The following is a 13,357-nucleotide window of genomic DNA, read 5'->3' as shown; positions in this document are numbered from 1 at the left end:
ATAGTTCTTATAAGACAGAAACGTGAATACAGGTCTTCAAATACATACAAGAGTCCAAAGAAGGCTTTCGTGTATAATTATATATATAATGATAACACAGGAAGCTTGAGGTTCATATCATGAGGCGGCAGTCAAGTGTGAGGTCAACTCATGAGAGGGCAGTGAGATATTAGTGAAGTTGCAGGTCAAATGGAGCACTGTCAGCTCCTACCACATCCTCAAAAAGGTATCTCATTTACTACATCCACTGCGATATTGTTTTCCTTTGCGTTCACAACGATTCCAATCCCTTCCTCTCTCTCTATTTGATTCTCTTTCTCCACGATTTTTTCGGTGATGGGGACGATGGGCTGGAGATCCTCGTCGCTGACGTTGTTCTGATCTGCTGCGATGTCTCTTTCTCGACCTTTCCTTGCCTCTTTCATGATCTGTCTCCTGTGAGTGACTTCTGCGAAGCTTTTCTCTTTCTCTGTCACATGGAAGGCCTCGGTGTGGGGAGCTAGAGTGGCCTCTGCCATCCTGGTCGTCACAGAGTGTTGTTCGGGATGGCTCTACTGGATCATTTCTTGGTCTTGGTGGAGGAAAGATGTCCTCCTCATCACTTTCCCTCTCGTGGTTGTCCAAATCATCATTTAATACGGATACTCGACCTTTAAGCTCGTTGTTGGCTTCATGAATCGGTCTCTTTTGGATCCTCGGTAAAATTATATCACATGAACATTCATCTCTTAATAAACAATCAATATATTCATCCATGTGAGTAAACTGGAACTGGCCGGAACGGTCAATAACGCGTAGTTTCCTAAAGTCATTAGGAGAGGTTCCAGGTACTTGTAACAATTCAGTGATCCACATACAAGTCTCAAGTAAAATGCCCCCAAAGCACGAGCATACTTAAAATCCTCTTGTGTGATGAATTCTATAATTATGTCAGTCTTAGGTTGGATCTGGAGCATCTTTAGCACGAGACATAGGAATGGCATGGGTATGCTGTTGGCTCCGTGAACACCACCAATACACCTGAGGGCTATTGCTTTGTCGACTAGTAATTCCGCCGAGAGGGCAAATCATTCTTCTTTCCAGTATCTAGAGTCGTATATCCTAGTTCTTATAATTTTCTCAACTAAATACTGGGGGTTTGTGCCTCAGTGGCCCGGGCTTCCCTGATCGTGCGGTTGGCCATGTCGCCTACTGATTACAGAGGCCATGTTTAAATTGATTGATGAGAGAGAGAGAAGATTAAGCCACCCAAAAGGTGGCACGGGCATGAATAGCCCGTAAGTGGTGGCCTTTTTGAGCCATTTCCAGTATCAATAGATGATACTGGAGATCTGTGGAGGTGCGACTGCACCCTGCGTGACGGGAGATGTCTCCCGGACCAAGTGGTGACCAGATGGTGTGCCATGTTTAGGATGGAGGCGTATTTATTAGTGTCCTAGAGAAGAGGGTAGGAGTCAGGTGTCAGTGAGGGATAGAAGACGGGTGGGGAGGAGGAGCAAGATTATGAGAGCATATGAATATAAAAACAAAGATAACTGCAGAAGGCCTATTGGCCCGTACGAGGCAGCTCCTATTTATAACCACCCAATCCCACTCATAAACATGTCCAACCCGCGCTTGAAACAATCGAGGGACACCACCTCCACCACGTTATGCGGTAATTGGTTCCACAAATCAACAACCCTGTTACCGAACCAGTATTTACCCAAGTCTTTCCTAAATCTAAATTTATCCAATTTATACCCATTCTTTCGTGTTCTGTCTTGTGTTGATACTTTTAATACCCTATTATTATCCCGTTTGTTGTGTCCATCAATCCACTTGTAAACATAAGAACATAGAACAAAGGCAACTGCAGAAGGCCTATTGGCCCATACGAGACAGCTCCTATTTATAACCACCCAATCCCACTCATATACATGTACAACCCATGCTTGAAACAATCGAGAGACCCCACCTCCACAATGTTATGTGGCAATTGGCTCCACAAATCAACAACCCTGTTACTGAACCAGTATTTACCCAAGTCTTTCCTAAATACAGATTTTTAAAAGTTTCCCAAAAACGTATGCAACAAAATGAAGTGTATCATTATTTATAAAATCAATAAATCTATGTAGATAAGAATAATGACGTAAGTTTTTAGAGGCGTAAACTCTACATATAGTGTGCAAGTTTCATGTAAATTGAATAATAAATAAAGGCTGTGAAACCAGATCTAGTTGTATAAGTTGGAGTTGAGTAGCGCGCGCGAAAAGTTACTCTACTCGCGGTCACTCGTGACAATGCAGTGATTTACGCATTTGCGGCCAGCTCGTACCTTCTATGGAGAGCTCGCATGCATCTAGCTTTCAATGCTTGTCTCTTGTTCGTTTGGTAAGTCATATTGCAGTACAAATAACAATAATAGCATGAGTTCTAGGAGATATTGTGAGAGCGCAGTCAGCGATAGGACCACTCCCCACGAGAGACATACAGTCACTGAGGGCCTGAGCCACGTACCACCCTCTCTCTCACACAATACTGTTGCCAATGAGTGAGTTTATATTCATTTTATGCATAACATGATTTTTTTCAACGCTATTACGAAAAATAAGACTTCTACAACTGTAAGATACAATACCCCGCGGCGCACGCACGCCGCGAGGACCAGATTCACGAAAGTTGCAGCGGGAAATTTGACACTAATTACGTTATTTTTGAAGATATCATTAAACGGTTTGGACCACAGTGTTGCCAGAACGTTGTAGTATTTTTCGTAAATATTCCATTTTTCTTCAGGTTTTCGGTTACCATGGCTCCTTAAGCTCTTTCAGTTTAGCATCATCATAGTACTGGTTGTGTCTGACCTGTTTTCCAGTACTTCTTTTTGTTTGGCGTGACTCACTATTTTTGATGGCCTCATAGGTATTATTTATGAGGTCATCAAAAACTGTTGTACATTCTCAGGCCCATAATTGTTATACCAATGTTCTATGCTGTCTATAAAGAATTTTTCTTGCTCTTTCCTTACTGTTAGCCTGCGTCTACTCAGCTTAAATTCTTACTAATCATATCTCCCAGATCCCTTTCGCAATCCGACTTCGCAATCTCAACACCATCTAGCTCGCATCATGTAACTCTATCATCATTACCTAACCTCAGAACTTTACATTTATCAGCATTAAAGTGCATCTGCCAATCCTTTGACCATTTCAAAACCCTATCTAGATCAACTTGAAGTGATAGTAAGTCTTCTTCCGAATTAATTTCCCTACCGATTTTCGTATCATCGGCAAATTTGCAAATGTTGCTACTCAAACCTGAATCTAAATCATTTATATATATATTAAACAACAGAGGTCCCAGGACCAACCCGTCCTCGACTCAAGTCCATTACATTTAGCGGTCAACCCCACAGACGCATTTATAAATTTTAACATGCTGTTCATTCAAAACGGGCTAACCATCCAGTGTGATGGGGAATTTTTAGCATCACGTAACTAGCTTTTTGACACTGTACTCCCCCTTCATGTAGTCTAGGGTAGCTGCACAAATGCAGATGTACCTAATGTATTAATAAAAAAAAGGAATACCTCCATACACCTATTCTTGTAATGGTAGTGCTTACATATTTGCACTTTAACATACACATCAAAAGTACACGCACACACACAGACCAGCACAACCCCACACATGCACAAAACCACCCACATACATTAAGCATTTTTACTTAATTTTAAATAGAAACGTTTAAAAACATTAGTTATACGTTTGCACCAAAGGTCCATGAATTGAGTGACTGAAATTAACGTATTTTATATGTTAAAAACGACTTTATATAAATACCTTATATAAATGTCACCTTTCTGAGACCAACGTCAAAAACATCAAAAAACACATTTAAGATGGTTTTCACATTTTTCATCCAGATGAAGACCCTAATCACAGCTACTCTCCAAGCACCAGGCGCTAAGATATTTAAATATTTTATTTGTACTTGAATAAAGGTACATATTATTCTTTGGGATGGTAAATAATGAGATGTAAATAATAGCATTCATTTATTACAACAGTGTTTATTAATACATAGTTCTTATAAGACAGAAACGTGAATACAGGTCTTCAAATACATACAAGAGTCCAAAGAAGGCTTCGTGTATAATTATATATATAATGATAACACAGGAAGCTTGAGGTTCATATCATGAGACGGCAGTCAAGTGTGAGGTCATTTCATGAGAGGGCAGTGAGATATTAGTGAAGTTGCAGGTCAAATGGAGCACTGTCAGCTCCTACCACATCCTCAAAAAGGTATCTCATTTACTACGTCCACTGCGATATTGTTTTCCTTTGCGTTCACAACGATTCCAATCCCTTCCTCTCTCTCTATTTGATTCTCTTTCTCCACGATTTTTTCGGTGATGGGGACGATGGGCTGGAGATCCTCGTCGCTGACGTTGTTCTGATCTGCTGCGATGTCTCTTTCTCGACCTTTCCTTGCCTCTTTCATGATCTGTCTCCTGTGAGTGACTTCTGCGAAGCTTTTCTCTTTCTCTGTCACATGGAAGGCCTCGGTGTGGGGAGCTAGAGTGGCCTCTGCCATCCTGGTCGTCACAGAGTGTTGTTTGGGATGGCTCTACTGGATCATTTCTTGGTCTTGGTGGAGGATAGATGTCCTCCTCATCACTTTCCCTCTCGTGGTTGTCCAAATCATCATTTAATACGGATACTCGACCTTTAAGCTCGTTGTTGGCTTCATGAATCGGTCTCTTTTGGATCCTCGGTAAAATTATATCACATGAACATTCATCTCTTAATAAACAATCAATATATTCATCCATGTGAGTAAACTGGAACTGGCCGGAACGGTCAATAACGCGTAGTTTCCTAAAGTCATTAAGGAGAGGTTCCAGGTACTTGTAACAATTCAGTGATCCACATACAAGTCTCAAGTAAAATGCCCCCAAAGCACGAGCATACTTAAAATCCTCTTGTGTGATGAATTCTATAATTATGTCAGTCTCAGGTTGGATCTGGAGCATCTTTAGCACGAGACATAGGAATGGCGTGGGTATGCTGTTGGCTCCGTGAACACCACCAATACACCTGAGGGCTATTGCTTTGTCGACTAGTAATTCCGCCGAGAGGGCAAAGCATTCTTCTTTCCAGTATCTAGAGTCGTATATCCTAGTTCTTATTATTTTCTCAACTAAATACTGGGGGTTTGTGCCGTGAGTGGCCCGGGCTTCCCTGATCGTGCGGTTGGCCATGTCGCCTACTGATTACAGAGGCTATGTTTAAATTGATTGATGAGAGAGAGAGAGAAGATTAAGCCACCCAAAAGGTGGCACGGGCATGAATAGCCCGTAAGTGGTGGCCCTTTTGAGCCATTTCCAGTATCAATAGATGATACTGGAGATCTGTGGAGGTGCGACTGCACCCTGCGTGACGGGAGATGTCTCCCGGACCAAGTGGTGACCAGATGGTGTGCCATGTTTAGGATGGAGGCGTATTTATTAGTGTCCTAGAGAAGAGGGTAGGAGTCAGGTGTCAGTGAGGGATAGAAGACGGGTGGGGAGGAGGAGCAAGATTATGAGAGCATCTGAATATAAAAACAAAGATAACTGCAGAAGGCCTATTGGCCCGTACGAGGCAGCTCCTATTTATAACCACCCAATCCCACTCATAAACATGTCCAACCCGCGCTTGAAACAATCGAGGGACACCACCTCCACCACGTTATGCGGTAATTGGTTCCACAAATCAACAACCCTGTTACCGAACCAGTATTTACCCAAGTCTTTCCTAAATCTAAATTTATCCAATTTATACCCATTCTTTCGTGTTCTGTCTTGTGTTGATACTTTTAATACCCTATTATTATCCCGTTTGTTGTGTCCATCAATCCACTTGTAAACATAAGAACATAGAACAAAGGCAACTGCAGAAGGCCTATTGGCCCATACGAGACAGCTCCTATTTATAACCACCCAATCCCACTCATATACATGTACAACCCATGCTTGAAACAATCGAGAGACCCCACCTCCACAATGTTATGTGGCAATTGGCTCCACAAATCAACAACCCTGTTACTGAACCAGTATTTACCCAAGTCTTTCCTAAATACAGATTTTTAAAAGTTTCCCAAAAACGTATGCAACAAAATGAAGTGAATCATTATTTATAAAATCAATAAATCTATGTAGATAAGAATAATGACGTAAGTTTTTAGAGGCGTTAACTCTACATATAGTGTGCAAGTTTCATGTAAATTGAATAATAAATAAAGGCTGTGAAACCAGATCTAGTTGTAAAAGTTGGAGTTGAGTAGCGCGCGCGAAAAGTTACTCTACTCGCGGTCACTCGTGACAATGCGTGATTTACGCATTTGCGGCCAGCTCGTACCTTCTATGGAGAGCTCGCATGCATCTAGCTTTCAATGCTTGTCTCTTGTTCGTTTGGTAAGTCATATTGCAGTACAAATAACAATAATAGCATGAGTTCTAGGAGATATTGTGAGAGCGCGTCAGCGATAGGACCACTCCCCACGAGAGACATACAGTCACTGAGGGCCTGAGCCACGTACCACCCTCTCTCTCACACAATACTGTTGCCAATGAGTGAGTTTATATTCATTTTATGCATAACATGTTTTTTTCAACGCTATTACGAAAAATAAGACTTCTACAACGTAAGATACAATACCCCGCGGCGCACGCACGCCGCGAGGACCAGATTCACGAAAGTTGCAGCGGGAAATTTGACACTAATTACGTTATTTTTGAAGATATCATTAAACGGTTTGGACCACAGTGTTGCCAGAACGTTGTAGTATTTTTCGTAAATATTCCATTTTTCTTCAGGTTTTCGGTTACCATGGCTCCTTAAGCTCTTTCAGTTTAGCATCATCATAGTACTGGTTGTGTCTGACCTGTTTTCCAGTACTTCTTTTTGTTTGGCGTGACTCACTATTTTTGATGGCCTCATAGGTATTATTTATGAGGTCATCAAAAACTGTTGTACATTCTCAGGCCCATAATTGTTATACCAATGTTCTATGCTGTCTATAAAGAATTTTTCTTGCTCTTTCCTTACTGTTAGCCTGCGTCTACTCAGCTTAAATTCTTACTAATCATATCTCCCAGATCCCTTTCGCAATCCGACTTCGCAATCTCAACACCATCTAGCTCGCATCATGTAACTCTATCATTACCTAACCTCAGAACTTTACATTTATCAGCATTAAAGTGCATCTGCCAATCCTTTGACCATTTCAAAACCCTATCTAGATCAACTTGAAGTGATAGTAAGTCTTCTTCCGAATTAATTTCCCTACCGATTTTCGTATCATCGGCAAATTTGCAAATGTTGCTACTCAAACCTGAATCTAAATCATTTATATATATATTAAACAACAGAGGTCCCAGGACCAACCCGTCCTCGACTCAAGTCCATTACATTTAGCGGTCAACCCCACAGACGCATTTATAAATTTTAACATGCTGTTCATTCAAAACGGGCTAACCATCCAGTGTGATGGGGAATTTTTAGCATCACGTAACTAGCTTTTTGACACTGTACTCCCCCTTCATGTAGTCTAGGGTAGCTGCACAAATGCAGATGTACCTAATGTATTAATAAAAAAAAGGAATACCTCCATACACCTATTCTTGTAATGGTAGTGCTTACATATTTGCACTTTAACATACACATCAAAAGTACACGCACACACACAGACCAGCACAACCCCACACATGCACAAAACCACCCACATACATTAAGCATTTTTACTTAATTTTAAATAGAAACGTTTAAAAACATTAGTTATACGTTTGCACCAAAGGTCCATGAATTGAGTGACTGAAATTAACGTATTTTATATGTTAAAAACGACTTTATATAAATACCTTATATAAATGTCACCTTTCTGCGACCAACGTCAAAAACATCAAAAAACACATTTAAGATGGTTTTCACATTTGTCATCCAGATGAAGACCCTAATCACAGCTACTCTCCAAGCACCAGGCGCTAAGATATTTAAATATTTTATTTGTACTTGAATAAAGGTACATATTATTCTTTGGGATGGTAAATAATGAGATGTAAATAATAGCATTCATTTATTACAACAGTGTTTATTAATACATAGTTCTTATAAGACAGAAACGTGAATACAGGTCTTCAAATACATACAAGAGTCCAAAGAAGGCTTCGTGTATAATTATATATATAATGATAACACAGGAAGCTTGAGGTTCATATCATGAGGCGGCAGTCAAGTGTGAGGTCAACTCATGAGAGGGCAGTGAGATATTAGTGAAGTTGCAGGTCAAATGGAGCACTGTCAGCTCCTACCACATCCTCAAAAAGGTATCTCATTTACTACATCCACTGCGATATTGTTTTCCTTTGCGTTCACAACGATTCCAATCCCTTCCTCTCTCTCTCCACGATTTTTTCGGTGATGGGGACGATGGGCTGGAGATCCTCGTCGCTGACGTTGTTCTGATCTGCTGCGATGTCTCTTTCTCGACCTTTCCTTGCCTCTTTCATGATCTGTCTCCTGTGAGTGACTTCTGCGAAGCTTTTCTCTTTCTCTGTCACATGGAAGGCCTCGGTGTGGGGAGCTAGAGTGGCCTCTGCCATCCTGGTCGTCACAGAGTGTTGTTCGGGATGGCTCTACTGGATCATTTCTTGGTCTTGGTGGAGGAAAGATGTCCTCCTCATCACTTTCCCTCTCGTGGTTGTCCAAATCATCATTTAATACGAATTTTTCTTGCTCTTTCCTTACTGTTAGCCTGCGTCTACTCAGCTTAAATTCTTACTAATCATAACTCCCAGATCCCTTTCGCAATCCGACTTCGCAATCTCAACACCATCTAGCTCGTATCATGTAACTCTATCATCATTACCTAACCTCAGAACTTTACATTTATCAGCATTAAACTGCATCTGCCAATCCTTTGACCATTTCAAAACCCTATCTAGATCAACTTGAAGTGATAGTAAGTCTTCTTCCGAATTGATTTCCCTACCGATTTTCGTATCATGGGCAAATTTGCAAATGTTGCTACTCAAACCTGAATCTAAATCATTTACATATATATTAAACAACAGAGGTCCCAGGACCAACCCGTCCTCGACTCAAGTCCATTACATTCAGCGGTCAACCCCACAGACGCATTCATAAATTTTAACATGCTGTTCATTCAAAACGGGCTAACCATCCAGTGTGATGGGGAATTTTAACTAACTATTAAATAACTAGCTTTTTGACACTGTACTCCCCCTTCATGTAGTCTAGGGTAGCTGCACAAATGCAGATGTACCTAATGTATTAATAAAAAAAAGGAATACCTCCATACACCTATTCTTGTAATGGTAGTGCTTACATATTTGCACTTTAACATACACATCAAAAGTACACGCACACACACAGACCAGCACAACCCCACACATGCACAAAACCACCCACATACATTAAGCATTTTTACTTAATTTAAAATAGAAACGTTTAAAAACATTAGTTATACGTTTGCACCAAAGGTCCATGAATTGAGTGACTGAAATTAACGTATTTTATATGTTAAAAACGACTTTATATAAATACCTTATATAAATGTCACCTTTCTGCGACCAACGTCAAAAACATCAAAAAACACATTTAAGATGGTTTTCACATTTTTCATCCAGATGAAGACCCTAATCACAGCTACTCTCCAAGCACCAGGCGCTAAGATATTTAAATATTTTATTTGTACTTGAATAAAGGTACATATTATTCTTTGGGATGGTAAATAATGAGATGTAAATAATAGCATTCATTTATTACAACAGTGTTTATTAATACATAGTTCTTATAAGACAGAAACGTGAATACAGGTCTTCAAATACATACAAGAGTCCAAAGAAGGCTTCGTGTATAATTATATATATAATGATAACACAGGAAGCTTGAGGTTCATATCATGAGGCGGCAGTCAAGTGTGAGGTCATTTCATGAGAGGGCAGTGAGATATTAGTGAAGTTGCAGGTCAAATGGAGCACTGTCAGCTCCTACCACATCCTCAAAAAGGTATCTCATTTACTACGTCCACTGCGATATTGTTTTCCTTTGCGTTCACAACGATTCCAATCCCTTCCTCTCTCTCTATTTGATTCTCTTTCTCCACGATTTTTTCGGTGATGGGGACGATGGGCTGGAGATCCTCGTCGCTGACGTTGTTCTGATCTGCTGCGATGTCTCTTTCTCGACCTTTCCTTGCCTCTTTCATGATCTGTCTCCTGTGAGTGACTTCTGCGAAGCTTTTCTCTTTCTCTGTCACATGGAAGGCCTCGGTGTGGGGAGCTAGAGTGGCCTCTGCCATCCTGGTCGTCACAGAGTGTTGTTTGGGATGGCTCTACTGGATCATTTCTTGGTCTTGGTGGAGGAAAGATGTCCTCCTCATCACTTTCCCTCTCGTGGTTGTCCAAATCATCATTTAATACGGATACTCGACCTTTAAGCTCGTTGTTGGCTTCATGAATCGGTCTCTTTTGGATCCTCGGTAAAATTATATCACATGAACATTCATCTCTTAATAAACAATCAATATATTCATCCATGTGAGTAAACTGGAACTGGCCGGAACGGTCAATAACGCGTAGTTTCCTAAAGTCATTAAGGAGAGGTTCCAGGTACTTGTAACAATTCAGTGATCCACATACAAGTCTCAAGTAAAATGCCCCCAAAGCACGAGCATACTTAAAATCCTCTTGTGTGATGAATTCTATAATTATGTCAGTCTCAGGTTGGATCTGGAGCATCTTTAGCACGAGACATAGGAATGGCGTGGGTATGCTGTTGGCTCCGTGAACACCACCAATACACCTGAGGGCTATTGCTTTGTCGACTAGTAATTCCGCCGAGAGGGCAAAGCATTCTTCTTTCCAGTATCTAGAGTCGTATATCCTAGTTCTTATTATTTTCTCAACTAAATACTGGGGGTTTGTGCCGTGAGTGGCCCGGGCTTCCCTGATCGTGCGGTTGGCCATGTCGCCTACTGATTACAGAGGCTATGTTTAAATTGATTGATGAGAGAGAGAGAAGATTAAGCCACCCAAAAGGTGGCACGGGCATGAATAGCCCGTAAGTGGTGGCCCTTTTGAGCCATTTCCAGTATCAATAGATGATACTGGAGATCTGTGGAGGTGCGACTGCACCCTGCGTGACGGGAGATGTCTCCCGGACCAAGTGGTGACCAGATAGTGTGCCATGTTTAGGATGGAGGCGTATTTATTAGTGTCCTAGAGAAGAGAGTAGGAGTCAGGTGTCAGTGAGGGATAGAAGACGGGTGGGGAGGAGGAGCAAGATTATGAGAGCATCTGAATATAAAAACAAAGATAACTGCAGAAGGCCTATTGGCCCGTACGAGGCAGCTCCTATTTATAACCACCCAATCCCACTCATAAACATGTCCAACCCGCGCTTGAAACAATCGAGGGACACCACCTCCACCACGTTATGCGGTAATTGGTTCCACAAATCAACAACCCTGTTACCGAACCAGTATTTACCCAAGTCTTTCCTAAATCTAAATTTATCCAATTTATACCCATTCTTTCGTGTTCTGTCTTGTGTTGATACTTTTAATACCCTATTATTATCCCGTTTGTTGTGTCCATCAATCCACTTGTAAACATAAGAACATAGAACAAAGGCAACTGCAGAAGGCCTATTGGCCCATACGAGACAGCTCCTATTTATAACCACCCAATCCCACTCATATACATGTACAACCCATGCTTGAAACAATCGAGAGACCCCACCTCCACAATGTTATGTGGCAATTGGTTCCACAAATCAACAACCCTGTTACTGAACCAGTATTTACCCAAGTCTTTCCTAAATACAGATTTTTAAAAGTTTCCCAAAAACGTATGCAACAAAATGAAGTGTATCATTATTTATAAAATCAATAAATCTATGTAGATAAGAATAATGACGTAAGTTTTTAGAGGCGTAAACTCTACATATAGTGTGCAAGTTTCATGTAAATTGAATAATAAATAAAGGCTGTGAAACCAGATCTAGTTGTAAAAGTTGGAGTTGAGTAGCGCGCGCGACAAGTTACTCTACTCGCGGTCACTCGTGACAATGCGTGATTTACGCATTTGCGGCCAGCTCGTACCTTCTATGGAGAGCTCGCATGCATCTAGCTTTCAATGCTTGTCTCTTGTTCGTTTGGTAAGTCATATTGCAGTACAAATAACAATAATAGCATGAGTTCTAGGAGATATTGTGAGAGCGCGTCAGCGATAGGACCACTCCCCACGAGAGACATACAGTCACTGAGGGCCTGAGCCACGTACCACCCTCTCTCTCACACAATACTGTTGCCAATGAGTGAGTTTATATTCATTTTATGCATAACATGTTTTTTTCAACGCTATTACGAAAAATAAGACTTCTACAACGTAAAATACAATACCCCGCGGCGCACGCACGCCGCGAGGACCAGATTCACGAAAGTTGCAGCGGGAAATTTGACACTAATTACGTTATTTTTGAAGATATCATTAAACGGTTTGGACCACAGTGTTGCCAGAACGTTGTAGTATTTTTCGTAAATATTCCATTTTTCTTCAGGTTTTCGGTTACCATGGCTCCTTAAGCTCTTTCAGTTTAGCATCATCATAGTACTGGTTGTGTCTGACCTGTTTACCAGTACTTCTTTTTGTTTGGCGTGACTCACTAGTTTTGATGGCCTCATAGGTATTATTTATGAGGTCATCAAAAACTGTTGTACATTCTCAGGCCCATAATTGTTATACCAATGTTCTATGCTGTCTATAAAGAATTTTTCTTGCTCTTTCGTTACTGTTAGCCTGCGTCTACTCAGCTTAAATTCTTACTAATCATAACTCCCAGATCCCTTTCGCAATCCGACTTCGCAATCTCAACACCATCTAGCTCGCATCATGTAACTCTATCATCATTACCTAACCTCAGAACTTTACATTTATCAGCATTAAAGTGCATCTGCCAATCCTTTGACCATTTCAAAACCCTATCTAGATCAACTTGAAGTGATAGTAAGTCTTCTTCCGAATTAATTTCCCTACCGATTTTCGTATCATCGGCAAATTTGCAAATGTTGCTACTCAAACCTGAATCTAAATCATTTATATATATATTAAACAACAGAGGTCCCAGGACCAACCCGTCCTCGACTCAAGTCCATTACATTTAGCGGTCAACCCCACAGACGCATTTATAAATTTTAACATGCTGTTCATTCAAAACGGGCTAACCATCCAGTGTGATGGGGAATTTTTAGCATCACGTAACTAGCTTTTTGACACTGTACTCCCCCTTCATGTAGTCTAGG

General features: G+C 40.9%; 1 protein-coding gene and 2 pseudogenes across 1 annotated transcript; all 3 read right to left on the bottom strand.

Moving 5' to 3' along the window:
- Window positions 1-231: 231 nt before the first annotated feature.
- LOC138364003 (pre-mRNA-splicing factor 38A-like) lies at window positions 232-855 on the bottom strand. Its single transcript, XM_069323448.1, has one exon. It carries the CDS (start codon window positions 853-855, stop codon window positions 232-234), a length of 624 nt encoding a protein of 207 aa, XP_069179549.1.
- A 3,443-nt stretch (window positions 856-4,298) lies between these two features.
- Window positions 4,299-5,252, bottom strand: LOC138364002 (pre-mRNA-splicing factor 38A pseudogene; annotated as a pseudogene).
- Window positions 5,253-10,067: 4,815 nt separating this feature from the next.
- Window positions 10,068-11,021, bottom strand: LOC138364001 (pre-mRNA-splicing factor 38A pseudogene; annotated as a pseudogene).
- Between the last annotated feature and the right edge of the window lie 2,336 nt (window positions 11,022-13,357).

The sequence above is a fragment of the Procambarus clarkii genome, chromosome 12, assembly GCF_040958095.1.
Source record: "Procambarus clarkii isolate CNS0578487 chromosome 12, FALCON_Pclarkii_2.0, whole genome shotgun sequence".
Lineage (NCBI taxonomy): Eukaryota > Metazoa > Arthropoda > Malacostraca > Decapoda > Cambaridae > Procambarus > Procambarus clarkii.
Note: the sequence above shows the minus strand (reverse complement) of the source record. Positions and strands in the feature narration are given on the sequence as shown.